Raw genomic sequence first — 27,273 nt, 5'->3', positions numbered from 1 at the left:
TTAAAGATATTAAAGTGTTTATTTGAGGAACACTGAAAAAAATAACATGAACATCTTCAATACTTTACATTTGTTTAATAGATAATATACAGCAAGTGAGGTTATTTAAACTGTACAGAATGGGAACTTGCATTAAACTGGGGGAGGGGCAGAAGAGATCTTTGCTTGTTGCATCACACTGTTAAGCTACTGAAAATAGTCAATGAAACACCTCTATGAAAAGACAGAGAGGAAATAAGTCACATTATGGAAATACCAAAAGAACAATGAAAGGTTAAAAAAAAAAAAAAAAACAACAAAAAAACTACTGCCTTCTCACTGTACTGGGTCTGGCTGGGGTGGAGGTAACAGTTTTCAGACCAACCTGCACAGTTCTTCACTTTGGATTTGTGGCTAGAACAGTGCTGATAACACACCAGTGCTTTGACTTTTGCTGAGCATTGCTTGCACAGCACCAAGGTTTCATTTTTCTCCACTCTGCTGGGGTGGGCAAGCAGGGAGGGGACACAGTTGGGACAGTTGGCCAGAACTGACTGAAGGGATATTCCACACCACAACACCATACACGTGCTCAGCAACAAAAACACAGAAGGGTGGGCAGAGCTGGGAGCTGGGGTCCCTCCTTTTCTCCACTTACTAAACCATCTTTATATCAAGCCAAGAGTTCTCTCTTTTTCGCTCCCCTATCCCATTGTATGGAAGGAGTGAGCAACAGGGCAGTGCTTAGCTGCTGGCCAGGGTGAACCCTGAGAAACTGCAGAATCTTGGCAATTATTTTTGGCTTTTTCTGTTAATTATACATTAAGGTTACAGAAGAAAGTGTTCACACAGGCTGATGATTCTTCTTAAATTTAGGCACACATAACTACATTTATTTCAAGAACAACCTTCTTCCAATTTGGCAAAATGAAATAATTTTTCACATCAGTGATATATCCAAAGTACATATCAAAATCTCCATAACTGAGCTGAATTATTCAAAGGCAACCATGCTCCCCACCTTCAGTCCCTAGGCATCAGACCCTTGAAGATCTCTTTCCAGAGGGAAAAAAGCTCCACCCAATTCTAACAATGTGCCTGTTGTATTTTCTCATCAATACCAACATCAGCTGCCTCTGCTGTGTGAAGCTGTGCTTCCATGTTGCCTTTTATTTTCATATTAAAAAAAAAAAAAAGATACAGTAGGGAAAAATATTTGGGAACAGCTTTCCAAGTGGCAGGTAAGACTGACTGCAAACACATGACTGTGACTATTAGCCATCTGTACCAAGTAGCAAAATAATTTTAAGAGGAGGATAGATATTATTTCACACTTAAATGTCACCATAAAAATCAGCTAACATATTTTAAAAAAGCATTTCTAGACAAATTAGTTCTATATAGGTTGAAGAAATATGTATTTCATGAAGTCTTTATCCACTCCTAGTTTTACAACCAGGAAAGAAAAACCTTTAAAAAAAAAAAGACAAATGAAAACATACTATCTTCCTCTATTCTGCAGCTGGAGTTACAGCTCAAGTGGAAGGTGCTCAGCTTTAGTCATTCTCAAATCTACTATATGGATTATCAGAATCCTGGAGAAGACCTGCAAAACAAAACAGGACTGCATTTACCATTTTCTTACCAGTACTACATTAAAATATTGAGTTACTGACCTCACTGGAATAGGTACTCCATATAGAAAAATGAAAGGCAATTCTTATCTTGTAGTAGTTGCTCTATTACCTAAACATTCAAGTCTAATAATAAAACAGAAGTGTTCTTAAGCAATCTTATTTCTCAGACTGTTATCATGAATAGTTATTTCATTATTTAGCAGGGAGAGAACACATCTCTATGTGAAATGCTTATGGAAAAAGAGATTTCTCATTTGTGAGGTACACCCCACCAAACGCATTTGTGAGAGTCACGTATACAAAAATCTAAACACACAGATGGCTCAGAAAGAACAGATTCAGACTGGCCAGTATATAAATCCAGATTCTTATAAGACCACCCTCCTTTAAAAATATAAAATGCTGCAATTTTAAACTTAGTTCTATTTTATATCCAACTGTCACATTCACCCACTTACAGCATTTCTGCAACAGGACAATTAATCGAAGAACAAATGAAGATCACTTCTACATGCACTAAAGCTTCTGGGGACCAGAACAAGAGCATCACTTAATCCAGGTTGCAGTGTGTTTCCATTATAAAATTTCCTAATGATCTTTTCAAAATACTGTCACAGAAAGCACTGCAAAGCCATCCAATTCTACTAAGCATCTGGCTATGCATACTATCTCCTGTAAAGGTTACCTGAGCCATCACTGCAATTATTTCAAAAAGACTTTAAACAACAGACCAGATTTGGGTTAGGCAGAAGTGCATAATGAAAATAAAGAAGTCCTCTAAGAGTCCAGAGGTCAACTTGTTGTGAAAGAACAGAACACTGCTACCACCTTTTCTAATGAGAATATTATCCTTATGTCTGGCAAACCTGGACTCTCCTAGATCATTTGTTTAGAGCATGGAGAGAGAGGACAGCTAAGCCAAACAACTCCTGTTCACAAATGTTCAGATCCACAACATGGAAAGAAAGATTATGAAAGTTACTTTCAGCTCTTGTAGGAACTCCCTCCCTTCACCCCCCTCAAGACCTTTTCATATCATACCTCATTTCCACATATTAAACATTCACTGTTCTATATGAAAGTCAAAAGCTAAAAGACTGAAGGCAAACTATACTTTTGTGTATACCTTGTTGCACTTCCTTTTGAACTGCCAGGTTATTTTAAGATGTCAGTCAAGAATACTAATCTGCACTAAGTAGTTGTGATATCAGTAACTGCAACTAACTACATACAACTGCCATTCCCAGCAATACTTACTTGTATTTTACTGAATTATCATGTTCAGCAATGAAGATGTTATCATCATCAATCAGGCATTAGAATGTTTTAAATTAATATTCTCATATATGCTTTATTGTACAATACTAGAACTAAAAAGGCCAATACTCAATCCAGTGTGAGTATTCTTGGTCATGACTGCAGAAATTCATCTCCTGGGAAAGAAGGCACTCCAAGAGAAACAGCAAGCCCTCCTTCCAAATGAGGATGACAACAAGGGTTAGAACATCTGATAGACCTTGCTCTCGGTCTTACTATCAAATCTGCATGCAGTGTTTGAATTTTGTTTATCCTCAGCATTCTAAGTAAAAAGAAAAGTTATATTAAATTGGGGGGAAGTGTGGATCTGCCCGAGGGTAGGGAGGCTCTGCAGAAGGACTGAGACAGGCTCCATTGATGGGTCAGGGCCAGCTGCCTGAGTCTCAGTAAGGCCAAATGTCAGGTCTTGCACTTTGGCCACTACAACACCCAGCAGAGCTACAGACTTGGAGAGGAATGGCTGGAGAGCTGCTCAGCAGAGAGGGACCTGGGGGTGCTGGCTGACAGCCAGCTGAACATGAACACCAGTGTGCCCAGGTAGCCAAGAAGGACAACTCCATCCTGGCCTGTATCAGGAACAGTGTGACCAGCAGGGCCAAGGAGGTGATCCTGCCCCTATACTCTGCCTTAGTGAGTACACCTTGAGTACTGTGGGCACCATGGTGTAAGAAGGACATGGAAGTGCTGGAGAGGGTGCAGAGAAGGGCAACCAAGCTGATTAGGGGTCTGGAGAACAGGACTTACGAGGAGGGGCTGAGGGAACTGGGGCTGTTCAGCTTGGAGAAGAGGGGCCTGAGGGGAAACCTCATTGCTCTCTACAACCACCTGAAAGGAGGTGGTAGTGAGGCAGATGCCAGCCTCTTCTCTCTGGTGACCAGTGATAGGACAAGAGGAAATGTGGTAAAGCTCCACCAGGGTAAGTTCAGGTTAGATATTAGGAAAAACTTCTTCACAGAAAGAGTAGCAAGGTGTTGGAACAGGCTGCCCAAGGAGGTGGTGGGGACACCATCCCTGGAGGTGTTCAAAAGATGAGTAGATGAAGAGCTACAGTGGATGGTTTAGTGGTTAGGGGCTGTAGTGTGGGCAGTTGGACTCAGAGGCCTTTTCCAACCTTGATGATTCTATGATTACATGAAAGGAGGGAGACAGCAGCTCATCATTTGCACCAATTCTAACAGAAGAGTTTCTATCAGGCTCAAAAAAAAAATGAACAAAAACAATCCAGAGACATACCAAAAAGGAAAAAAAGGAAGAAAAAAAGCATGGCTAAAAGCTCCTGTCAGCTGCCACAGCTGCTCTTAGTTGTGACACTCAAGGAGGAGCTGCAAGTCTATGGTAATTGCATAGCATGTCTGATTCAAGGCAGCATATGAGCTTTAGATGAACCAAACATGAGTTTTCTCTCTTGACTCTTTTCCATTTGAAGAGAGCAACTACCTAACCTGTAATTTACACTTACAGGTTCAGAGAAGCTGGATGTTTGCAGCTTCAGGAGTCTTCCTTGCAATTAAGTCCATTACATGCTACTGCTGAACTTTAATGCTGACACACAGGACACTTAAAATTCTAACATCTTACTTCTACTTACCTTCATTTTAAGGTTAATATTTGACCTACTTAACCGTATCTAAGAAACACTCAAAAATTTGAAAGGTATAGCAGTCAAGCATCTTTCATTAGCTTGGATAAAGTATGAGGCCTCCTAATATGACAAATGACAAATCAATTGTAAGAAATTAATACTTCTTTCCAACACATTTATTATATACTACACAACTTCTCAGTCACTGAGATATGACATTTAACACAGGATCAGCAATGCTCAAAAATAGAATTAACAAGTGAAGTACTTACAAGAGACTGTATATGCTGCAAAAAAATGAACTAGTTTACTGTGTGTCTTCACCCTTTATTACACTTTTCCTCTTTATTTTTAACCCCCAGATTAACAACTCTGTTCTTAACAAACAAACAAATAGCTTTCAGTGTATGGCAATAGAAAGTTACCCTGGTTTGCATTCAGAACACTAAAGAAGGTCAAGACAAAGTGTCTATCTTGAACAGAAGGAACATTTACTGTGACAAACTACTGAATAGAAAAATCAACATCTCACATAAAAGAGAAACTATCACATGTCATTAAATTAGCTAATTAAAACCTTTGCAGAACTGGAGCAAGTGGTGTGGAAGCCCAAAATCATAAAAGGCAATAATTGTATAAAAATGAAGAGGAAGAGTCCTTCCACTAATACCAGGCAAACCCCTGAAATACATAAGTAATAAAGCAGCTTCTCAGTAATGCTATACTGAACATACAATAGTAGCAAATGCAGCAGCAATTAAATTGTAGTTCCTTTGTGTACTACACAAGCTGCAAAGTACTCTGAATTCTACTTTAAAATTTTCTAAGAGTCAACATATAATTTGTGTAATTATATTGCATTGATGTATGTGAGCAAATGAAAAATACTATCTAATTGTGCAACAAAGAAACAATTCAAAGTGTGTATTCCTGGTTGCTAAAGCTCTCTATTGCTTCCAATGCTCCCAAAGGACTGTGGCTAGAGTGACACCTGCAATGCATTATAAATGTGTAATTACCATTTAAATGGGGTAAGGAAAGCTGGTGGAAGAAATTGGAAAAGGCATTCCCTTAAAGCCAACCAAATACTGAATTTTCAGGCATGATCACGTTAATCTACAGAGTCAGGTTAACAAAATTATTGTCATTCTGCCACTCATCCATGCCTAGTTAACTGAGAATCCTCTCTGCAGTGCTTAAGAGTGTAAAATAATCTAGTGTGTCCATAATTATTCAGAGCAATTTTTATTAGATTGTTTAATATGCTAACATATATTTACTAGACAGTGAAAAATAACAACAAAAGATCCCAGGCCATTGCAAGACTTACTCTATGATGTCTCATTGAATTATTTTGATAATCATTTGTCTGCATGTTATCAGAATATAAACTATATGCACAAGCAAAAATATTTAGGATTTCGGAATTTATATATATTTGTCTTTTATTTTTCCTCTACTACATATATCCTTTTAGGATGTACCAGCTATTAATTCTTTATGATAAAAATGTATTATGAAAATCCATGCCTCAAATACTATATGTGATAATATAAATTAATTTTTTCATATGCAATAAAACAAACCTGTCAATAAATAAACTTTATATAGAAGCATGCTACTGAAATTTAAGTTTTATAGATTAATTATGAACTTTTACAGGTAGATTGGACTGCAAAACCCAACTGCATGGGAAAATAAATATGCGTGACTCCTTATAAGAAGGTGCACCTTGTGTTAACACAATGAATGTATGAACTTGTTTCTAATTAAATTGGTAGACTAACATGTTTCAAGTGGAGACAAAATTACACTAGCTCTCATTCAACTGTGTGCATAGTATAGCTCCAAGCAAGATTTGTTGAATCTGGTGGATATATTCCAGAGGCACAGAATTATACAGCCACGTACCTCAGGAAACTCAAAGACTCCAAGATACAAAAAGCATTAAGTGAAGGTCTGAAAGTTAAGTACTGAAAAGAGAGATGTGTGTCTTCACTAAAATGTAGGGCCATCAAGACAAGTTAACTAGTTCCACAAGCAGAATATAACTGAACACAGCCTTTCAAACACCACTTAACCTGAAGGCAGTGCTTCGATACATGAACTACTACACTCAAAGCAGGACTCTGTTCACTCCTCTTAGCTGTGCTGCCTCAAGGAGATGCAAAGCTATAGGTAGGCCTGTACAGACTGCTGCATGTTGTTTAGAAGACATAGCCATGGTCTTAAATGCTTCATCAGATCTACCTCAATAATTCAAACTTGTTGAGACAGACTTTAAGGTGTCTTCTAAGGAGGAACAAGCATAAAAAGAGTGCCTTTTATGATGCTGTTTGGTTTCTTTAAGATCTGGACTATTGTTGTCAACCACTTAAACCTCTTGAAACTGAATTATGGTTGGGTTATAGGGTCAATTATCCTATAAAATACCACAGGAATGAAGTTCAAGCATAACAGAATTTTCCCTCCTTTCTAGCCAAGTAGCATACTTTTGCAAATGTTCCCCAGGCAGAGAATTCCCTATAGAGACTGTCTGTATCATTTCTGCATCAGACAAAGGGCAGGCTGCAGATTTATAAAGGCATTCCCAGACTCTGCCAATCAGTTTAACAAGAAGATGAAAATTAAGAGTTCTGAGTGACTGTTCAGACCCCTAGAATCGCCTTCTCTGACATTAGTGCAATTTGCATAATAAAAAGTGCTGCATAGTGCGAGCATCTTTGTCTCTGAATACACAGCACTATTAACCCTATGAACAAATCAAATGAAAAGTGCAAGCACAGACAAGCCTAGATAATAAGAGGCTCCCATATAACACAGCAGGTCTTACAGTCCTGCAATATACTTCTCTTATTGTTACTGGACCATAGCCCCACTCAAGAACAAAGAAAAACTAAAAATTTGAATCCCTACCTTGGGCTGCACTCTCCATCCTTTTTAAAGCTTGATTTAAAAAGCTTGCTATCTACTAGTCAGTCTATCCTCCTTCAATAACCATTAGCCTACTAGCTAATTTCAACAGATTGGTTTATCATGTTGAAGAATAAAAAAAGCCAAAATCAGTACTCTTGCTTAGGAAGAGACAATATATCTAAGTGCCCATTCCAAGCAAACACCCCATCCAGCTACACTGTGTCTTGTCCAGTGAAGAGTCAGTGCAGAAAGAGAAGAGGAGCATCACAGTGATGAGATCAGGTGTTCAAGTGACAGAAGTCACGCATCAGTAAGAAACTGAGCTTCATTAGTTCTTCTGCTCAAAACACAGCTTGTTTCTGCTGTGAATTTTAATAATAATTATGAAAAAGAGATCACTTTAGTATATTAGGATTACCACATACCATACTTCTTGCGGATTTCATCATGCTTCCATTTTCTTTCAAGTTTCCTGCAACAAATAAAGGCATCAGAACATTCAGATTGCTTTGAGCCATAAGCAAAAGTAGATAATTACATCTGAAAGATAACTGTTTAATATAGTATGCAATTACAAATTTTTTAAAATTACATTTAACAGTTATATATATTACAGATACATAAAATGTATATATGGAAAGATAAGATTCACTATAGCATCTTGCTAATCAATAATGTAAAAGATATATTAACAAGCATAAAGAAAATATTGTTTTGTCTATAGAGAAGTAATGCACCCACATGTATGTACACACATGCACACGCACACAAGAGGTATTTGTCTGTACATAGAGGATGCAAGGCACAGTGCTGGAAGATTCCCTTCCTTTCCAGCAGGAACCATAATTATAAAAATAAGCTGTGAATACAGTGTGCCTCAGAATCCTAATACAACATCATTCTAAAAAGATAAAAAGTGTATTACTGTTTTAAGTAGAAGAGCAAATATACATGAAAACTATTTTTTCCTAAAATACATCATGGCACCCTTGCAGACAATAAATTCAGTTGTTGTGCTATATAACAACTGGATACCTCTAGTATCCTGTCTAACCTCTGTCATAAGACAGTTTTCAAGACTATCTAATACTGCCAAGTTTTAATTGTTCATATAAACCAATTGACAAGTCAATTACTTCCTTCTCCCCTCTCCTTTGCAAAAATGAAGGGGGAATACATGAAGGAACTTTAAATGGAAATGATTCCACCATTCCTCAGATAATTTTCCTGTATTTCAAAGGCATCACACTAAGATAGCTGCTTAGTTTAAAAACAAGCAAAAAGCTTCCACAAAACTGTTTAAGTAGGATGGTCCAGGTTTTTATACTTTTTGAAAAAAGGGCACAGAATTTGGCAAAACAATGTTCCTCTAACATGAAAAAACCCCCACACTTCATTGCCACTATCAAAATTCAGCCCAGTTAGACAAGTTGTGACTTTCACCGGATTCTAATTTGCACATATTCAGCACAAAGCTGTTATGCACTGACAGCTCAATTCACCAAAGATCCCATCTGCCCCATGCATATTCTACCTCCAAACAATTCCTACTGCTAATCAGGTCCTGTGTGCCCTCAGAAGCAATTATCCTGCTTCCTACAGAGCTGAAGGGCTGAACCGGCCTTTCCCTGCAATGGCACTTGTGGAGAACATGCAGATAAATCATTATGAGAAAACCACACCTCAAAACCTTCTACTTCTGACCTTAAAGATCATCTAGTTCCAACTCCCCTGCCACAGGCAGGGACACCTCACACTAGACCACGATGCTCTAAGTGCCATCCATACAACCCACCCCTGAACACTTCCAGGAAGGAGACATGCACAACTTCCCTGGGCAACCTATGCCCATGTCTCACCACCCTCATAATGAAGAATTTCTTCCTTAAGTCTAGGCTAAACCTGCCCTGTTCCAGTTTAAAGCCATTACCCCTTGTCCTGTCACTACATGCCCTTATAAAAAGGCCCTCCCCAGCCTTCCTGTAGACTCTTTCCTGTACTGGAAGGTGTCCCAAACGCCACCTCTTCTTCAGGCTGCACAATTCCAACTCTCTTAATGTGTCTCACCATAGCAGAGGTGCTCCAGTTCTCTGATCATCTTTGTGGCCCTCCTCTGGACTTTGTCCAAGAGCTCTATGTCCTTCTCTATGTCTTACTGGACACAGTACCGTAGGTGGAGTCTCACCAGAGCAGAGGGGAAGAATCACCTCCTGCCAGTCAGGATTCTTTTGATGCAGCCCAGGATACAGTTGGCTTTCCGGGCAACTGAAGCCACATTACAGCCTTCTGAGTTCTGTTTCTTAATACTACTGCTATTACTCCGTCTTCTATTCACTAAATCCTTGGCTCTTCATACAATTTTTCCCCACTGCTGTAAGCCATGAAGGCATTTTTCCTAATACTAACAATTCACATCATAATTTGCCATACTTGGTTTCTCACAAATGAACTACAATCCTTTCTCCCTTACCAGTTCAATACCAAAATATACTTGGCAGCTTATCTCACTGCTTTTCTTTATCAACTTCTAATGTATAAAGCATAGGATATAATTTACACAAATCTACTATAAGTGTACCATTTATTTGCAGCTGTAAACAATTAGATGAAAAAAACCAATTAAAAAACCAATTCACTACTCAATGCTCTCTTTAAAAATTATTTTTCATGTTAGGGATGACAAAGTCAAAGGACTAAAGCTATGCAGTAGGATATTTGTTTCCCTTGAGCATTAGTCATAAACTTAAATCCAGGTTTCCTTCTCTTCCTGCCCCTCACTCTAAATAAATAAACTCTACATAGCACCAGTGATTTTCAACTCAGTGACATGACACCTAGTTTTGCCATTGTGAAGACAAGTAGAGGGACAACGTCATTACCCTTACTCTTCATTCTAACAGCTATCTAGGTATCCCAAAAAGACACTTCCTAAATATCTGTAATAAGCTGAATTTTAACACAAAGACATTTTAAAATAACAAAGCAGACTTTTACTGTGTACCTGAAAAGCCAGAACATACTAGGTGCTGCAGCTGTCTTGAAGCTTCCAAAAAAGTCACAGAATCACAGAACTATCACAGTTGACAAGATTTCTAGGGTCACTGCACTGAAACATCGACACTACCTCAACCCCTGAAAAAAACCAACCAAACAAAAAAACCCCAAGCACAAACCCCCAAAACAAACCAACACCCAAACAAAAAACCCAAAACAAACGACCATGCCCAGAGAATGTCCTGAAGAACCTCATCTGCAATTTTTAAATACCTCTAGGAATGGTGACTCCACCACCTCCATGGGCCGCCCATTCCAGCACCTGACTACCCTTTCAGTAAAGAAATTCTTCCTAATATCTTGTCTATACCTCCCCTGGTCAACTTCAGGACATTTCCTCTAGTCTTACTGCTATTTACTTCAGAGAAGACAGTCACACACTTGGCAACTTCAGCCTCCTTACTGTTTTTTACCATTCACTAATGTCATTATTAAATGAAGCTCAGAGTAGTCTCGTTTTCCTTCCATTGCCAAACAACCTGAATAGGTGTATATGAAATAGCTGCATACCAGGAAAACAAACAAACAACCCAAAAACCACACAAAACAGGCAGATGCAAAGCCAAAGCTGGCCTGTTTTCTTGCTCTGTTATTAGTCTGAAAATCTATCCAACTACTTTCAGAAACTACACAAAAGCTTTGCAGTTGTGGAAGAACCATACAGTATAATACCGTGTTTTCTTCTCCAGTTTGCTGATGAAAAATACCTTGCTGAGACTATGAGTCTGTTCTACAGCCTGCTAATAGCAATTCATCCTCCTAAGGAATTACAGGAAGCAAGCAACAGGCACCATGAGGTGCCCTGGTAGCTGGAAGCAGCCAGCTCCTCGTGTTTTTCCAGGATGCCCCAGCCACACACACAACAGGTATGCATGTTTAGAACATGGGAAATATGCTGCTGCTAACCTCTTGTGTCCAATCTGAATGGTTTCTCTGATTCACAGACACATTCCTGAGAAGCTAGGAAAGAGGGCTGCTGCAATCATTCTGGCAGAGCAGTCTGCTCCCAGCAATCCTTATTCCTAGGCTTTAATTCAGGAATGGAGTTGGTCTTTGCTCTGTTTTGCTAATTGTCTGGTGAAACACCACTTGCTCTGTGTGTGCACATCAAAGTCTACAATACAGAAGTATCAGACTTCCTACAGATTTAAAGTTGATACACAAACTACAGTGGAAAGGTTTTGGTACACAATCATCCCCTATGCACGTGGTCACAAGTCTACTTCACAATAAACATAGGAAATGTTGATTTAACTGAACAATGTGTCATGTTAAGAATGTATGTTTCACTATGACAAAGGATGTGGTTTTGTCATACAACAAAATGTGACTATTCCCTCTCATAAAGGCACAAAACCATTACTGAAGAAACATCCCATTCACCCTAGCTTTCTGCTTGTGCTCTCTCTAGTAAGAAGTGCATTAACAGGTCAAAAAATTACCTTTTCTCTCATCCATTGCAAGTCTTCAGCATCACTTATCTGAGAAACTGTATGGTACAACTACATGTGAACACACTTCCTAAAGTGGGCACCTATTTCTTAGCCTTCTGTGCACATTCAAGTACAAGGCCTTCAGCTCACAAGTTAAGATGCTTATGAAAGCAAATCTGCATGCATTGTTAGTGGATAAAGTTTGATACTACCTTGCAATGTAAAAATGGAAGTACTCTATACTCTTTCCCCAAATAAATGTTTTCTTCGATTTCCTCCATCCCTGGTTTTGTGCTTTCCTTGCATCCTATGGATTCCAGCAATCCTATGTGCTGGCACAGTTCACTGAATGCACTCAGCAGAAAAAAAAACCTCAAAATCCCCACAGAAACATGAATAGCTTTCTGCAAGACAAATTTGGCATAGCATGGAGCTAAGGAATGCTGTGCCTTTGTCATAAAAGAAAAGTAAGAATGCTCTTGGTACCAGCAGCTCAATTACATGAGAAATAGAATGCCTTTACACACAATCTAAAGGGTTAAATTAGTGCCACTGTTACAATTAGCATATTTTTTCTAAACACTAATTTTAGTTCAACTACACTACGAGACACCTAATTCTCATCTTTCCTCTGCAGACAGTTACTTTTGAGCTTACACTTCCCTAAAAAAGTACAAATGCAGAATACAGACTACTGCCAGTAGGGCAGTACAAACGCAGAACAAAGACAACTTGGTAAGTTTAAATTTGGCAAGCTCAAAAGCTACTAAACTGTACTAAACAGCTAGTAGAAAACTGAGATACATTAAACTGTCAGTATGTAAATGCTCTAAAACAACCAACCAAAAAATCACAAAATGAAAGATAATCATTCAAGGTTTGCACTATATGAGGCTCTGTATACAAAGTTCTGTTAAGCAGTCCCATTTGTATCCTGTTCTGATTCCTTCTGTTGCAAACAAGTTTAACAATTTTGTACAAGGCTAAAGAACACATCAACGTAACCCATTCCAACAGAATCTACTCCGCTTCCTAACATCACAGTGTCTGCTCCTGTCATAACCACTGCCAGGTTCAGGGCAAACAGTTGCTGTATTTGCTTATAAAACCTGGCAATTCAAAATCAGAAAACAGATTTGTATGGAGTTGAGACAGCTCCTGCCAGTTGCAGACATGGGCAAGTTGGTACATTTGAGAACCTTATTGGATTCCACTTTTGAATCCACGCAAAAATGTTACTTTTGACCAAACCAAGAATGTCTGCCTACCTGCCTTGCCTCATGCATAATTGTAATAGCAAAACACAATGTCTTCAGGCAAAAGTTCCACAAGGGATCTCACCTGGAAGTATGTATGCCTTGCTCCCTGTGGTCCCTGCTCATTAACAACCCATCTGAGTTTAGGAGAAAACAGCAGGCATGAGCAAGGCAGTGAAGGTGCCCACCTGCTACTTGGCAGCCAAGTACTTAGAGAACATAATCAGGAAGCAGAAAACCAGAGATCAATTTCCTTCTCAATCTCTGGGGATTCAAACCCACACATGACAGCTCCAAACCTAGCATGACTTTGGCTAGGACTCACTTCTTATCTTGCTGAAGTTAATCCATTTGCATCGCCAAAACAAAGACCATAAAAAGAAGTTATGATAGAAAAGCAACATTGGGCTTGTATTTATCAGGGTCCTACCTATAAAAATTGTTCATCTGACAAATAGTATAAAAACCATGAAAAGTCACTGGAGAACTAAGCAGCAAAAAACATGCTGTTCTCACTGAGAAGCACTGTATGACTGCTGACTCTTGCACTTCTTTCTACACTGTATTACAGCTTTAACAGGAAGGATGAAAATGTGAAATTAATCTAAAGTGAGATCTGAGACAAAGTTTCCCCTTTCTTGAGCAAAATTCCTAGTAGTTATCTATCAACTTCTCTGCCTTTCCCATCAGATTTTAAAAGAAAAAGGACCAGTTATCAAATGAACATAAGTGTTTTTCACTTCTGATTCCCAGCCTCACTTCAGTAGTACTTCAGACCACAGACAGGCATCAGTCCAGGAAAGACTAGACAAGACTTCAGACACACCTCTTCTGTTTGCTTTGGGCTGGCACAGAACAGGCACAAAGCATTTGTGGTACCTGCCACAGTAACAATCAACCTGCTTGCTCTCTGTTCACTTATGGAAATACAGGTTCCTAATCAGATTTTAACTACATATCAAGCTGTCTAGACGTACCTCTGAAGAGACTGTAGTCTTCGTTCCTCTGTCTTTCTAGTTAGCTCTTCTTCTTCTTCATCTACTCTACTAGAAAAATAAGAAGGGAAGGTAAACATAATAGGAGGAAAAAGTGATTTCACTACTATGCAATCACTGCTTAGTTATTTGACTTATTTTCAAAAAGAGTTAAAGTCTGAGCCAACATACTTCTTCAGAGTCATGTAAAATTTCATTGATGAATAAGTGTAACTGACAAATTTGAAGAATTATCCTTCCACTGTGATATTACCCAAGTGTAGTAATTACTCAATGTAGTCATGTGCCCTTCAGACTTCATAGCACAATTTAAAGGCTCTTAGGAACAGGTGGCAGACTATTTCAGAAGCAGGACTCCTGCTTGCCATTTTCCCCACGTGTCACACCCCATTTTAAAGTAAATGTACTGCACATGCACAGTTAAGTCCATTGTTTCCCCCTGGAAGAAGATTGATAGTTCATAAGCCTTTGATGCCAGAACAATTTATCTTTCCAACAACCCTCACTATCCAATCTCAAACTGCCCCCAGGAAACCAGTTTGTGTGAACTGCTTTGGCAGCTGCCTTCCCTGTTCTGGAATGAGCAAGGATTTACCTGAGTGCACCAGCTGTGTGATTCTGAAAAATGCTGAGCCCAGACAGTACAAGTGAGCTGTGGATGTGCAGTATGCTCTGCTGAATGCAGGCACTTAAGCTCTGTGGCCTGCTTTAGAAAAACCTCAGCTCCACTTAACTGTTAGATAGACCATACAAGAATTACAGAACTATAAAGCAAATGCCAAACAGTATTTGTCTGTTATTTTTTCTGACAGAATTAATGACAATTTTTCAGGATTAGTGTATGGACACCTGCCACACTTCTCCAGGTGCTAATCATTTTTCACCACTGAATGCACTATATGAAGATTTTTTATATGCATGTTTACAATATTAATGCACTTGCTAATAGCAAAATGAACAGTTGCAGTACCACACATCTACAGCAACCAACATACAAATTAAACAAGAGTGACATCCAGTGGTTAATTTTAGCATGTCAAATGTTTTAACAGACAAAAAATTACAGACACCAGAACTGGAATCTGAATTCAATTTTTTATCTGCTAAACCAGGCATCTACATCTACATCTCTTTAAATATCTCATAATTTAAACACATTCCAGTCATTTAGAATCCATGTAACATTTCACATACAAATTTTCTAGTTCCTCCTTTTCTGTATCCTCTTAAAGAATGAGAAAAATCTTGGGGTAGTTTGGCAGCAGGAAACAGATACAGCAGGGCACCTTTATTGGAAAAAAGTCTTAGAACCTTTTACAAAACTATTCAGTTCCCTAAATTATCATATCTAGGAAAACTAGCAGCTAGCATTCTTGGGTACTCTGCTGTAAAACTACTTTACTGGAGATCCATACATACTCTTACAACTATGCAATATTCTCACTTCACCTTGGTGCAAAATGTAAAACCATCAAATAAATAAAACGCTGGCATAGGATTCACAAAATATATTTTTCTCTGTGATTAAAAAGTCATTAAATATCTTTTGATTTCTAGACACTTTGAAGGATTTTTTTTCCAAAATCAGAATTCTGATTTCCCAAATCAGAAAGTCTGAAATTATATAAATTAATACAATATATAGTTTTATATATGTGTGTGTAGATATAATACAAATACATATATAATACAAATTAAACTGAAGTAACTCAGGAGAGTCTATCTAGTATAGTTATCTCTAAGGTAAATGGAACCATATGCTTATAGTCCACACATAGGATAAAAATAAGGAACTGAAACAATGCACCAATGGTCCTAGGATTCCTGTGGTAGGGATGGACTGAGGTGAGCCAGCTATGTTACTAATGTTGGGATTCAAGGGAAAGATAAGTGCTGGCTTCCTAAGAATGAAATTTCCCAGCTTAAAATCTCCGACAAGGAATACTGACACTCCTGTAAAAACTAAGTTTGCATGTGAAATCTGAGGTGATACATCTAAGGGGTTGGTAAAAACAGCTCTAATACTACATTTCTACTAATTTTTCTTCTTCCAATTCATTTAAACAAGTTCATTTCATGGAAAAGGAGTCCTCAAAACTGAGGAAGCAGACAGCAAAAGAATTTCTGCTAAGAAGCAGTGGGTTTAGAGCCAGTAATACATCAGGCTTCAGTGTAATAATACTTTCTGAACCCTCCTGAAAAAGCTGGACCACGCTCTGACAAGACCTTTAAATCCTTTAAGTGTCAGAAGATTAAGTTTGGCACCTTTGGAGTCCTGGCATAAGATGACTCTCAACTAAGCCTCTATTTTTAGAATTAGATGTTACAGCACTGGTTGACAACTTAGTTACTAAAACTGAAGTCTGACACAAATCTCTCTTTTCACAGGAATCAAGCTTTATTTGTTCGTGTGTCAGCCACAGGGACCTACTCAGTTCTGCAGAGGATGTTGGCAGATCTTACATAAAGTCTAAAACAGTTTTATAAATCTTCAAGGCTTATCAGCACAAGGCTAAAGAGTTATCAATTTCTGCAGCAGGACAGATTTGGTGGACCAGTCTACAGGCAGAACAGCTGAATCTATCTTCCACAGAGAAGAGAGAAGGGAAAAAAGTTATTTACAATTATTTTCTTGTTTCCTTAAAGCCACAAATGTACCATATTTCTCTGGCTTGAAGTTCAGCAATAAATACTGTGCAGCTGCATACACTCTTTGAAACAACTTTCAAACAAGAACAATACATTAGAGGTATCTGACATAGTGTAGAAATTATTGCAGGTCAAGAAATAAGGTCCACATTTTGTTGACATGAGAAATACTGAAGGACAAAAGGAACTAGCTGAAACTACACTACCCAGTAACCTGAGTTCTAAAACTTCAGTGATAGAAGGAAACATATTGTGCTGTCCCAATAAACAAGGCTTTTTAGGTGCTTCATTAGGGAATAAACACTGATCACATGCCAGCACTGACTTACCCATTTTATCTACTCATCAGCTGTTACCCTCCCTTTGAAAGCCACTAGCCAGTTACAGAGAAGCCATTAAAAAGAAAAAAAAAAAAAGTTTTAAAAGTCCTCCAAGATCTAATGAGCATTTGATTTTTGCAGTATTACTTTACCTGAAAACAAGTAAGTCACTCGTAATATCCTCAAGCAAAAGAAGTATCACCTTACATTTAGAATATTTTGTTGAACTGGCAAAGACAACTATGCAGGTAGTGCCAGTCTGCTGACAGATCCTAGAGCAAACTCTGAAGGTTCAATACCAAGTGCTGTAAGTACACTGATGCACAGTTACTTGTCCCTTTTTGCTGTACCATGACCTCACTTTGAAAGAAATTATTTCTTCTGTTATCAGAAGCAGCATGTATTTGGCCATTGAAATATTTAGTCTCCAATCTTAATAAGGAAGTGTAAGATGTGGAAGTGTAAAGCAATAGTTTGTTTCAGGAACACATCTATGATGCTACAGCAAAAAACATCACTTCAAGATCACTCCAGCATTGTTTCCAGTATCATACTGCCTTCCACTAAACACTTTTTTCAGTTGTCTGTCTCAAACAAATAAAGGGCTGTGACCAAAACTGCTTCCAATTGAAAAGATTATTAGTATACTGAACAGTAGAGTTAATAAAGGAAACAAACATATGTATTTACCTCCTGGAACGCCCTCTGCAGTAACAGCAGTAACAGCAACAGACTGCTGTGCACACCAGAATGAGTCCAGCTACTACAGCTATTGCAATTATTAAAGCCTCAAAGTTTACTGAAAAACATGAAAATATTCAACTTGTTAGAGTCCAGCATTAAAAACAGTCTTTCTGATAATTCTTCCCCTCCTTCCCAAGCATTTTTTCATCTCTGTATGCAAAAAAAAAAAAAAAAAAAAAAAAAAAAAAAAAAAAAAAAAATCAACTAAACCACAAAACAAAGCTACAGTTCTGTGCAACTATGCCAGTTAAAACTCAGATTCCTATCTCGTTCAGATCTTGCTGCTGTGCATAATCTACACTGAACAGACATGGAGTAAAATTGCTTTTTACATATATCACATTATAGAAAGTCATCCTGCAATACTTTATATGATATGTATCTACTAGTGTGATTCCCCAGTTCTGCCCTCTTAGTCACGACCTTAGCCAATGTACAGCAAGAACAAAATAGTCATAGATTCAGAAGCAGTGTACACACATTACCTGCTGCAGTTAGAGAAAGAGCAAAATGAAGTAAGATGAGAATGTGACAGGGTTTGAAGAGTCTGATAAAAAATTCTCCATAAGAGTTCCTAAGTCATTTTCTATGTCCAAAGAAAGTCATCATCCATGTCCAAAGAGCAATTAACAACTAGGGTTGGAAGTGTTATTTTAACAGCATGCATTGTAACAACTGCACTTGTTTAAACCAGGACAGGACCGGATCCATAAAAAAGAACCAGAAACATGAAGTCCTGGAAAAGGGTGAGGTCCAAGAAGAAAACAAAGAGGATGAGAGAAGTAAAGCTATAGAGGAGGTTTTTTTAGGAGTTATTTAATTGAAGTACAAAATGAAATCATCCAAAGAAGTTGTAACACTGATAAAAACTAAACATGTCTCCCTACACAACCCCCTATACAGTCTGTAATTAAAATAATGATGGGGGTGAGGCACTGAAGCTGTCTCTTCTCCTACACAAATCCCTCTGGACAGCTTCATGCTGCTGCAGTAATACAAAGTAGCTGCACATGCACTTTTTACTGCTTCAGGGTACTAGAGAGTCAAATTCAGTGAATGAAGTTCATCTGATCACTGCAAGAGTGGAAGAGTCTGTTACTTCTCTGCAGACCTCACCCACTCATGTCTTGCCAAGGTATATCCTCCCTGTCAAATACTAGATCATAGCAAATGTTTTTTGTGTTATTATTTACTGGTTACAGTTTATAATACAGATTCATACATAATTTCTAATTACAATACACAAATAAGCTCTGAATATGTAAATTGAGTGACACATTTCACCATACCACATTTCTCATTCAGTTACTTCCCTAAAAGTTACAAGCAAATATGCTTTGTTTAGTGAAGTAAAAACAAAAAAAAGTTTTAATCTATTTTTTTCAAAGTATACGATTTAATTGAAGCAAAAAATATATTTTGAACTTTAAATAAGGTGCAGAAAAAGATGGCTACTTTTCAGTCCTCATTCCTGTCTTCACTATTTCATGTGGTTATTATTCATTAAAAGCAATACAATTAAGCTACTTTGTATTACATTGTTTCTATAACATTCTTTTTTTTCTTCAGTGCTGGTTAATAATCTGTCAATGTATTTTATTCCATATAAAACTATAATTGGAAGCTAGTAATTCATTTTGGACTTTGAGAGCTCCAATATTCACCTTCATTTTCAGCAACACTGAGCTCACTTCCATTTTATTTTCAAAAAGAAATAAAACATCACAACTACGCTCACAAGGTAATGAATTTTCCTGTTATATCCAAAGGGGACAGACTCAATAAGACTATGCATCCATCCCATAGCATGTTGCTGCATATAATTTGTAAAAAAATGATTAATAAAATGCATATCTGCATAATATTTTTGTTGCTGGTGGTTTTTTTCCCCATCTTTTTTTTTTTCTTAGAATGAGCTCCATCACAAAATTTTTATTCTGCTTGCAGAAGGACTGTACTGAGTTAACTTTTTCCACAGCAACTGCTAAGATGCTGCATTTTGGATTTCTGGCTATTTCTTCGATGCTGATAACACACTGATGTTCTGGCTCTTGCTGAACAGGCTTGAAGATTTTTTCTTTTTCACACACCCACTCTGTGCTTCTCAGCAAGTAGTGCTGGAGGTAGGCAAGAGGTTTTAGAGGTCAGGGGGAGACACTGCCAGAAAAGTTGATGCAAACTGGCCATAGGGATATTCCATGCAGTATAATGCCATGACCAGCAATAAAACCTGAGATAAAGGAAAAAAGAGAAGGGTGTGTCTGGCTTCCAAGGTGACTACTGCTTGGGGATTGGCTGGGCATCAGTCTGCCTGTAGGAGTTGGTATGCAACTTCCTTTGCCTGTTCATTTGTTTTGGTTTGTTCTTTTTCCCCTCTTCCCTTTTTTCCTTCACCTATTAAACTGTTTTCATCTCAAACCACTGCTATCTTGCTTTTGTTATTTGTTTTCTTCCCCCATCCCACTGGGGGTGGGGCAGGAGGGAACAAGCAGCTGTGTAGGTACTTAGCTGTTGGCAGGAGCTGTAAAAAACTCCAGAAGTCTAAGCATAAATGCTTTCTCTCACAAAACAAAGCACAGAACCCTTCTTCTAGGAATAAGGAATTGGAAATCTAGTCCCTGTGTTTGCAGGGATTATACAATTTAGTAGTGTTCAGAGAGTTGCACGCTTCATTTTAATAGCAATCTTTTATCTCTGCTACTCTAATGCAGATTACTCCATAATCTCACTCCTCTAAGTGTGGCAAATTTCTTCTAATTTACAGTTAACACAGTCAAAGATTGCTCACTTCCACTTGGGTTTTTTTTTTTTTTTTTTTTTTTGTTTGTTTGCTTGTTTGTTTTTGCTTAGTCTCCTGGTATTCATAAGCAACCACTGAAAGCAGCAAGCCTTTGCTTTGTTGGACAGAAGCTGTATTCTTGTTTCATATGACAAGCTTTCCAGTGTCTCACTTGTTCTGTTCCAGTCCAGTCTGGATTTGGATCTGTACACACAGTACTGTAAAAACTGCTGCAAAGACTTCACCTCAGTTGCAGCATATGCACTGTACTGTGTGTTGTAATACAACATGTTAAGCAAAGGGAAATCTAAGGACAATTAACTGAGGAAGTCCTACAACCCATGGCAGCACTCTACAGCTTCCTTTTTAACCTTAACTGCATTGCCTTCGGCATCCAGAGACCATGCTGGTTTTTCATTTGTTTAAGCAAAAACAGCACTCAGAAATTTGGGGGCGAGTCCATTTTTATGGTATTGGATCACTGCTGCCACTGGAATATATTATAAAATGTAGATCCAGGCATATCAACCAACATTTTAAGAAATTTTTAAAAACAGGTCTTTTAAAAAGTCACCTTTTGTCAACAGGGAGTAGTCTTACTACTTTGTACCTCAGAAGTATGGTTTAAAAAAACACGTGAATTCTGACTACATACATACAATACTTAAAACATTCCAATGTCACTGGTTCCCAGTCTAGACTCTACCATCAGCAGTATTCCACTAGACAGTAAATGTTTTAAAGCCATTGGAACAACATAACTGTACTGGCTGTTCACAAAGAACTCTTAAAAATTACTGTTTGCAAGTGCAGAAGATTAGAGATCATTGTTTCAAATCATAATCACTGCTTCCTCTCCTTGACCCTTCAAATAAATTACCAGGAAACATTTCTAGTAAGTGGCAGTCTTTCTTTAACCATACTCATACAGGATTCTCTAAAGCAAAAGTCAAATTAGTACTTACTCCAGCAAACTCCCCACCGAGCATTTGAGAGGGAACATAGTGAAGATGGTGGAATAATACTTCTTACAGGGTAATCAATACAAGTATTTTCGGTATAACACCAAAGGCACTGTGCAAAAGAAAAAAACCCCAACAAATTATTTATCTTCAAAACCAGTTTACAATTTAGTACTCCTCTCCACAGACAGAATTCTTGAGTACAATGCTGTATGGATGCATCAAAAGTGATTTATAGTATGAAAGCTATGGAAGCCTTAGTATAATTCCTACATAAGAAGGAACTGAACTGTGAATAAGTACATTTTGTACTTATAGGTAAAAGAAATAGTTTTATGATTTTGTAACTGTTCAGAATTTTAACACACCTGGTATCTTTAAGGAGTAAGCATCAAACCTAAATTTTGTTTTTCATGTGTTAAAAAAAAGAAAAAAATAAAATCAATACTCATGCAAAATTCCACTACCATACAGTTCAACCAGTGAAGAAGTTTTGGATGATAATAAAAGGAATCCTTGGCATAACAGGGGTTTTTAGAATTCATTACTGAACAAGCTCATCCAGGAGCTATGCTTTACCTACAATAATATTTTTTAAAAACTTGTCATCCTAAGCTTTAGTTTTAAGCAAATTCGTCACTTGGGGCATCCCCAGAGAAAGGTATTTTTAGCTTATTTACATTGTTTTCCCAGTTCTCCTGTCTTGCCTACAAGAAATGAAAGCAGAGAAATACCCTGAGTAACCAAACCATGAAGTAACTCTGGCAAAGGGAAGGCACACGGGCACCACACATGAACAAGGGGAATCAGCACATCAGTTGACTCTACCATCTACATAAGAACAGATGCTGGAACTGACTGATCTTGACTTCTTCTTAAGGGTAGTTTGACTAGATTCACCATTAAAAAGAAAAGCCAAACCCTACCAAACAAATCCTAACAATATGATTTCACATTCAATGGAAAAAAATCCCCAAATTCTCATCAATCAGTAAGGATGTCAGAAATCTTACCGAAACGTTTTTTAGACATTCTTCACAGGACCTCTGAGAAAATTCTGAACATGCTAGGAAAAAAAAACACCATGACACACAAATTATACATTTTTATTTACTCAGTAAGTTAAACATTTAACTTTATATTTAGCCTATTTTCTTTTTTTTTTTTTTTTTTTCTAATTCTAGAGACAAGCAAAGATTTTGACTGAAGTAATTCCTAGCCAGAAGGCAGCAAACAGATACAAAGTATTTCAGTTTCAGCAAATTCAAACATACCTTAAACCTAAACTTGCTTTCTCTAATGACAAGAGGGGGAATTGAATCCAAGAGCTGAATTTTTTACACTTCAATTTAGAGAACTTTCCAAGTTTTGCATCTTTAAAGCTTAGCAAAAGCTAACTCGTTCCTAGGGCTAGTCCCCCTTCCATAGATACTGATAATTTTCCAGGGTGAAAAAAGTTTTTCAAAGTTCAAGTTCTCCAAATAACATTATTTTAAGTAAAAATAAAAATATTTTCAAACACAGGACACAATTATTCTGTAATAAGATGAACAAGAACTCTAAAATAAGTTTGAAAAGCCAAGTGATGCAGAAGGACTTAATCCTCTATCCTAAAAAAAGAAAATATTTACTGGTGTTCACATTCCCCAAGGATTCCAGCCAAAGGCTATGACTTCCATGTAGAAGTACTGAATGCTGATCATCTTAGGACTAGTCTTTTTTTAATCCACAATGTAGTCATAATTTTTTTCCAAAAGGACCACATGCACGCCACAGTCTTGACCTAGATGAACTGCTTCACAGATGAGGAAGGGTCTCCTCTCCTGCTCTGAAACCACGTTTTTCTTACAATAACTGTAGCTCCTGTGATAATTTGTAATACTATTTAATGAAACTGATTTTATTATTTCCACAAATATCATAAATGCAAGGGGAAACATCTACAAATCTGGAACCCAATTCTACTTTTAATGAACAACTGCATTAGTCAGAAGCAGATACCAATTTGAGCTAAATGATTGGCATGTTTTGACACAACCACATTTTCATAATGCAGTATTATAGTTTTCTGGTATTAATTCTTAGCATTAAGTGTATTTCATGTACCAGTATATTTACCTTTAATATATCTGCATAGAAAAATAAAACACAGTAGTTTATCTGGTACCAATTAGTGTTACCAGTACCAATTAATTGAGAAACAGCCAAAGTATAAGGCCCGTGTATGAATTAATGGAAAAAAAACCACAAAAAGCAGATTCACAAACAGTTTTCAGATCAGACTCAAAATTATTATTCCACATGGTCTACTACAATGCATATTATAAAAATACTTCATTACATTTTCAATTTAAGATATAAAACGTCTAAACAAACCTGCTTGCTGAACATGAATTAGCAAGGTACTGTCAGAAGTATGCAGGTACACAAAGGGCTTCTAAAAAAATACTCTAGGTTACATTCTCAATACTGAATTATTTACAATTAAGTGAAGAAATTTAACTTCCCTTAGATTCTCACCAAAGGAGGTAATTGCACAAGCTTTTCATTGTGCTTATCTTCTTAGCTGCCCTAACAGTAGACTGAGATATTATAGCAGATAATCTATTTTGGCATACAATTAAAAGATGGGGGCTTAAATTATTTTTTAAAAATATATAATAAACATAAATAAGTCTATATATAAGACCAACATAAAAGAATCTTAATGAAAAATACTTCAAAGTATCATCACAACATACATCTCAAATATCATAGATATTTGATATTGCTGTTATTTGACTATATATAAATTTTCCATCAGTTAAAAGTGTTCACTGTGGAGACATTCAAAACGTGCCCAGATGTGTTCCTGTGTGACCTGCACTAGGTGATCCTGCTCAGGAGGGTTGGACTCAATCTCTTGAGGTCCCTTCCAACTCCTAACATCCTGTTTTTCTGTGTGATTCTGTGAAAATACTTCTCAAACAAAAAAATAATAAAAATGCAACAAACCACCCCTCCACTCCACCCTGCTATAGCATCATGTGTATCAGCACATTCAACCAAAACAATTTTAATTTTGCTTTAATTCGAATATATATCAAGTTGACAACCTCCCTCTAATATTTCAAGGAACTACTGTACTATTTTTATCAAGAAAAAAAAAAAATGTAAGCCATAGCACCATTACCAGCAATAACTCACACTGTATTTTAAACAGCAATAACTAATGAATGTGTCTGATGAATGATCATTACTTCTACATTGGCATATACCATCAGCATTAATCATCTAATATTTAATAAAATGATAAATAATTTTTACATACCCAGCCTAGTTTACCAAGCAGTGGAAGCATCACTTTAATAACTGGTGTAATTTTACCAAAACAATTCAGTGCAACATCTGTACAAAGATCTTCTCACAAGATAGCAAAAAGCTATTACTGTGAGTTGTACCAGTTTGAGCACACACCAATTATCTGCTTGGCCTCACTTTCTATGAAAGAGTCATGGACCAGGGTAACAATGCACAAATACAGAACAAAGGCTGTTCCTCCACAAAACACAGGTAAAACAGAACAACACCAACAATAAAGCTGTTGTGTTTAAAAACAGCTTCTCCCCATCTTTTCTAAGATGCATTACTGTGTTGAGGTAGCATATGCAGGGATTATTTCTTCTTTAGGACAAGGCTCTACACCAGCATATGCTAAGGACTGGTGACTGTAATACCAGATCAAAATCAGTGAGGAGATCTTATTACTCCCCCCCAAAAAAACCCAAACAAAACACCAAACCAAAGTAGTGCAACTGCCCAGATAATCAGAAACCTTTCAACACCTATATTATTCCAGTTTATTTATTTTAGTTTGTTCTCTGCCCCCATTCTCAAGGAAACACTGCCGATCGACTTAAAAGAGTTGTTGCCTCCTATAGGAGGAGCACTTTCTCCAAGTACTCATTTCCCCTCAACCTTCCTTTTGCTCCAGCAATTAAAGCCATACTCTTCCAGGTATTTTCCAAAACAGAGAACAACACAGCCTTTGTTGCCCTGCTTTGTCCCAATGTAGCCCTGTTGAATTCAGGTGCTGAACAGGAAATGTAACACAAGGTCCTGGTCTTGCATAACAACCATAAAACTGCCATCTCTCTCTTCTCAAAAGCATCACTTCACTAACAGACATGCATCTAATACTTAAGTAGTCTACCTCCCTACTCTTTTCCAACTTGAGATTAAAATACTAGTGGCTGTATGGTGTAACAATCCATCTTTTTTCACTTTAACCTTATTTCTAATGTTTATTCCTGAAAGGAATAAACACATATTTCTATATAATACCACAATCCTTCTCCAGATCAACAACTAACTTTGTTTCATGAGCAAATGTCTAAACTCAAATCAACAACAACAAACTTCTTTCATAAAGAAGCCATAAGCAAATCCATTGCAATTGAACTGGATTTTTAGCTCCAACCAAGCTCTGGGTTTTTTTACCTTTCTCAGAACTATTAGAAAAAAAACTGATTAACCTGCAGTTATTAGCAGCTCCACCTGTCGTTCTTTCCCTCCCTCTAGTAAGTGAGGAACACCCACAGCTCCTTTTCTCTTCTGGCCCAAGTTGAATTGACCCACAATGTTGGATATTTCCATTTCAAGTATAAAAGAAATGAAACAGCTCAAGTTAGACTCTAAAAACACAGGTCAATGCCACTCCTAATTTAATTAAATCAAACTAACCTGGTATGCTCTTTTCTAACCACATCCACTAATGGCAACTAAGTCTAAAGACGAGCTTTCACCACCTGCTTTCCAAAAGCGGCTATAAGATCAACGACTTCTACAGAACAAACAGGACGGCAGCAGCCTCTCCATCGGCTTCTCCTTCCAAGCCCCATTCCTCACCATCAGTCGGGACAGAGGAAACCCATGCGAGTGCTGTCTCCCTGCAGCAGAGCTCCCCATCACCCCAGCACCACCCGGCTCCCCAGCCGCCCAGCACCACAAACCCCGGGGCCACCGCCCCCTCCTGTGCCGGGACGCCCGGAGCAGCCTCTGGGGAGCCCAGCGGGAAGGCACCACACGGGACCAGCCCTCTCCGAGGCAGGGGACGAGAACGGGAGAACCGAGGAAACCCCCCGAGCTCCTCCAGCTCTCCAGAAGGCGCTCCCGGGTGACGCTGGGCCTCTGCAGGCCTCGAGGCGAGCGGGGGCCATTGCCTGCCCCTCCCGTCCTCCCCGCAGCCCTGCTCTGGGGCGAGCGGGGCTTCCAGAGAGAAGAAACACGCCGGGAAGCCCCCACGGGCGAGCACGGTCGCTGGGAGAAAGGGAACGGCTACGAGCAGCCCCGCGGCTCCCCGCCCCTCCTTACCCGACGCAGGTGCTGGCGCAATCGTGGGGGTGAGGTGTGCCAGCCCCAGCCTGGCGCAGCCACACACCAGCGCCAGGCCCTGCAGCCACAGAGGCCATAAACGCAGCGTCTCCATGGCCGCGCTCGGCACCCAGAACCGACACCGAGAACCGGGAACGGGACCGCGCCCGCGCAGGCGCCACAAGTTGGCAGGGGAGGCAGGGCTCGGGGTGGGCGGAGACTGCGCGCTGCTCGGGGGGGCCGGCGGCGGCGCGGCGGCCGAGGGGCCGGGCTGACCGGCGGGGTTTGGTGCCTGCAG

The 27,273-nt window shown here is 38.5% G+C and overlaps 1 protein-coding gene across 1 annotated transcript; it reads right to left on the bottom strand.

Annotated features, from left to right (window-relative positions):
• On the bottom strand, positions 1 to 27,273 carry PTTG1IP2 (PTTG1IP family member 2). The gene is made up of 7 exons (XM_071735198.1): positions 26,976 to 27,273; positions 22,637 to 22,689; positions 21,627 to 21,735; positions 17,829 to 17,937; positions 14,152 to 14,220; positions 7,857 to 7,903; positions 1 to 1,585 (listed from the first exon to the last, which is right to left on the bottom strand). Exons 1-7 carry the CDS (start codon positions 27,088 to 27,090, stop codon positions 1,536 to 1,538), a joined length of 552 nt encoding a protein of 183 aa, XP_071591299.1. The 5' UTR covers positions 27,091 to 27,273; the 3' UTR covers positions 1 to 1,535.

The sequence above is a fragment of the Heliangelus exortis genome, chromosome 2, assembly GCF_036169615.1.
Source record: "Heliangelus exortis chromosome 2, bHelExo1.hap1, whole genome shotgun sequence".
Classification (NCBI taxonomy): domain Eukaryota; kingdom Metazoa; phylum Chordata; class Aves; order Apodiformes; family Trochilidae; genus Heliangelus; species Heliangelus exortis.
Note: the sequence above shows the minus strand (reverse complement) of the source record. Positions and strands in the feature narration are given on the sequence as shown.

Excerpts from the sequence above, each read along its gene's own strand:
- PTTG1IP2 (XM_071735198.1), bottom strand. The coding sequence starts at position 27,090 with ATGGAGACGCTGCGTTTATGGCCTCTGTGGCTGCAGGGCCTGGCGCTG. Across the intron at positions 17,938-21,626 it reads TCGGTGGGGAGTTTGCTGGA|TAAACTTTGAGGCTTTAATA; the intron begins GTAAGTACTAAT and ends CATGTTTTTCAG. Across the intron at positions 1,586-7,856 it reads TGAAATCCGCAAGAAGTATG|GTCTTCTCCAGGATTCTGAT; the intron begins GTATGTGGTAAT and ends TTTGTTTTGCAG.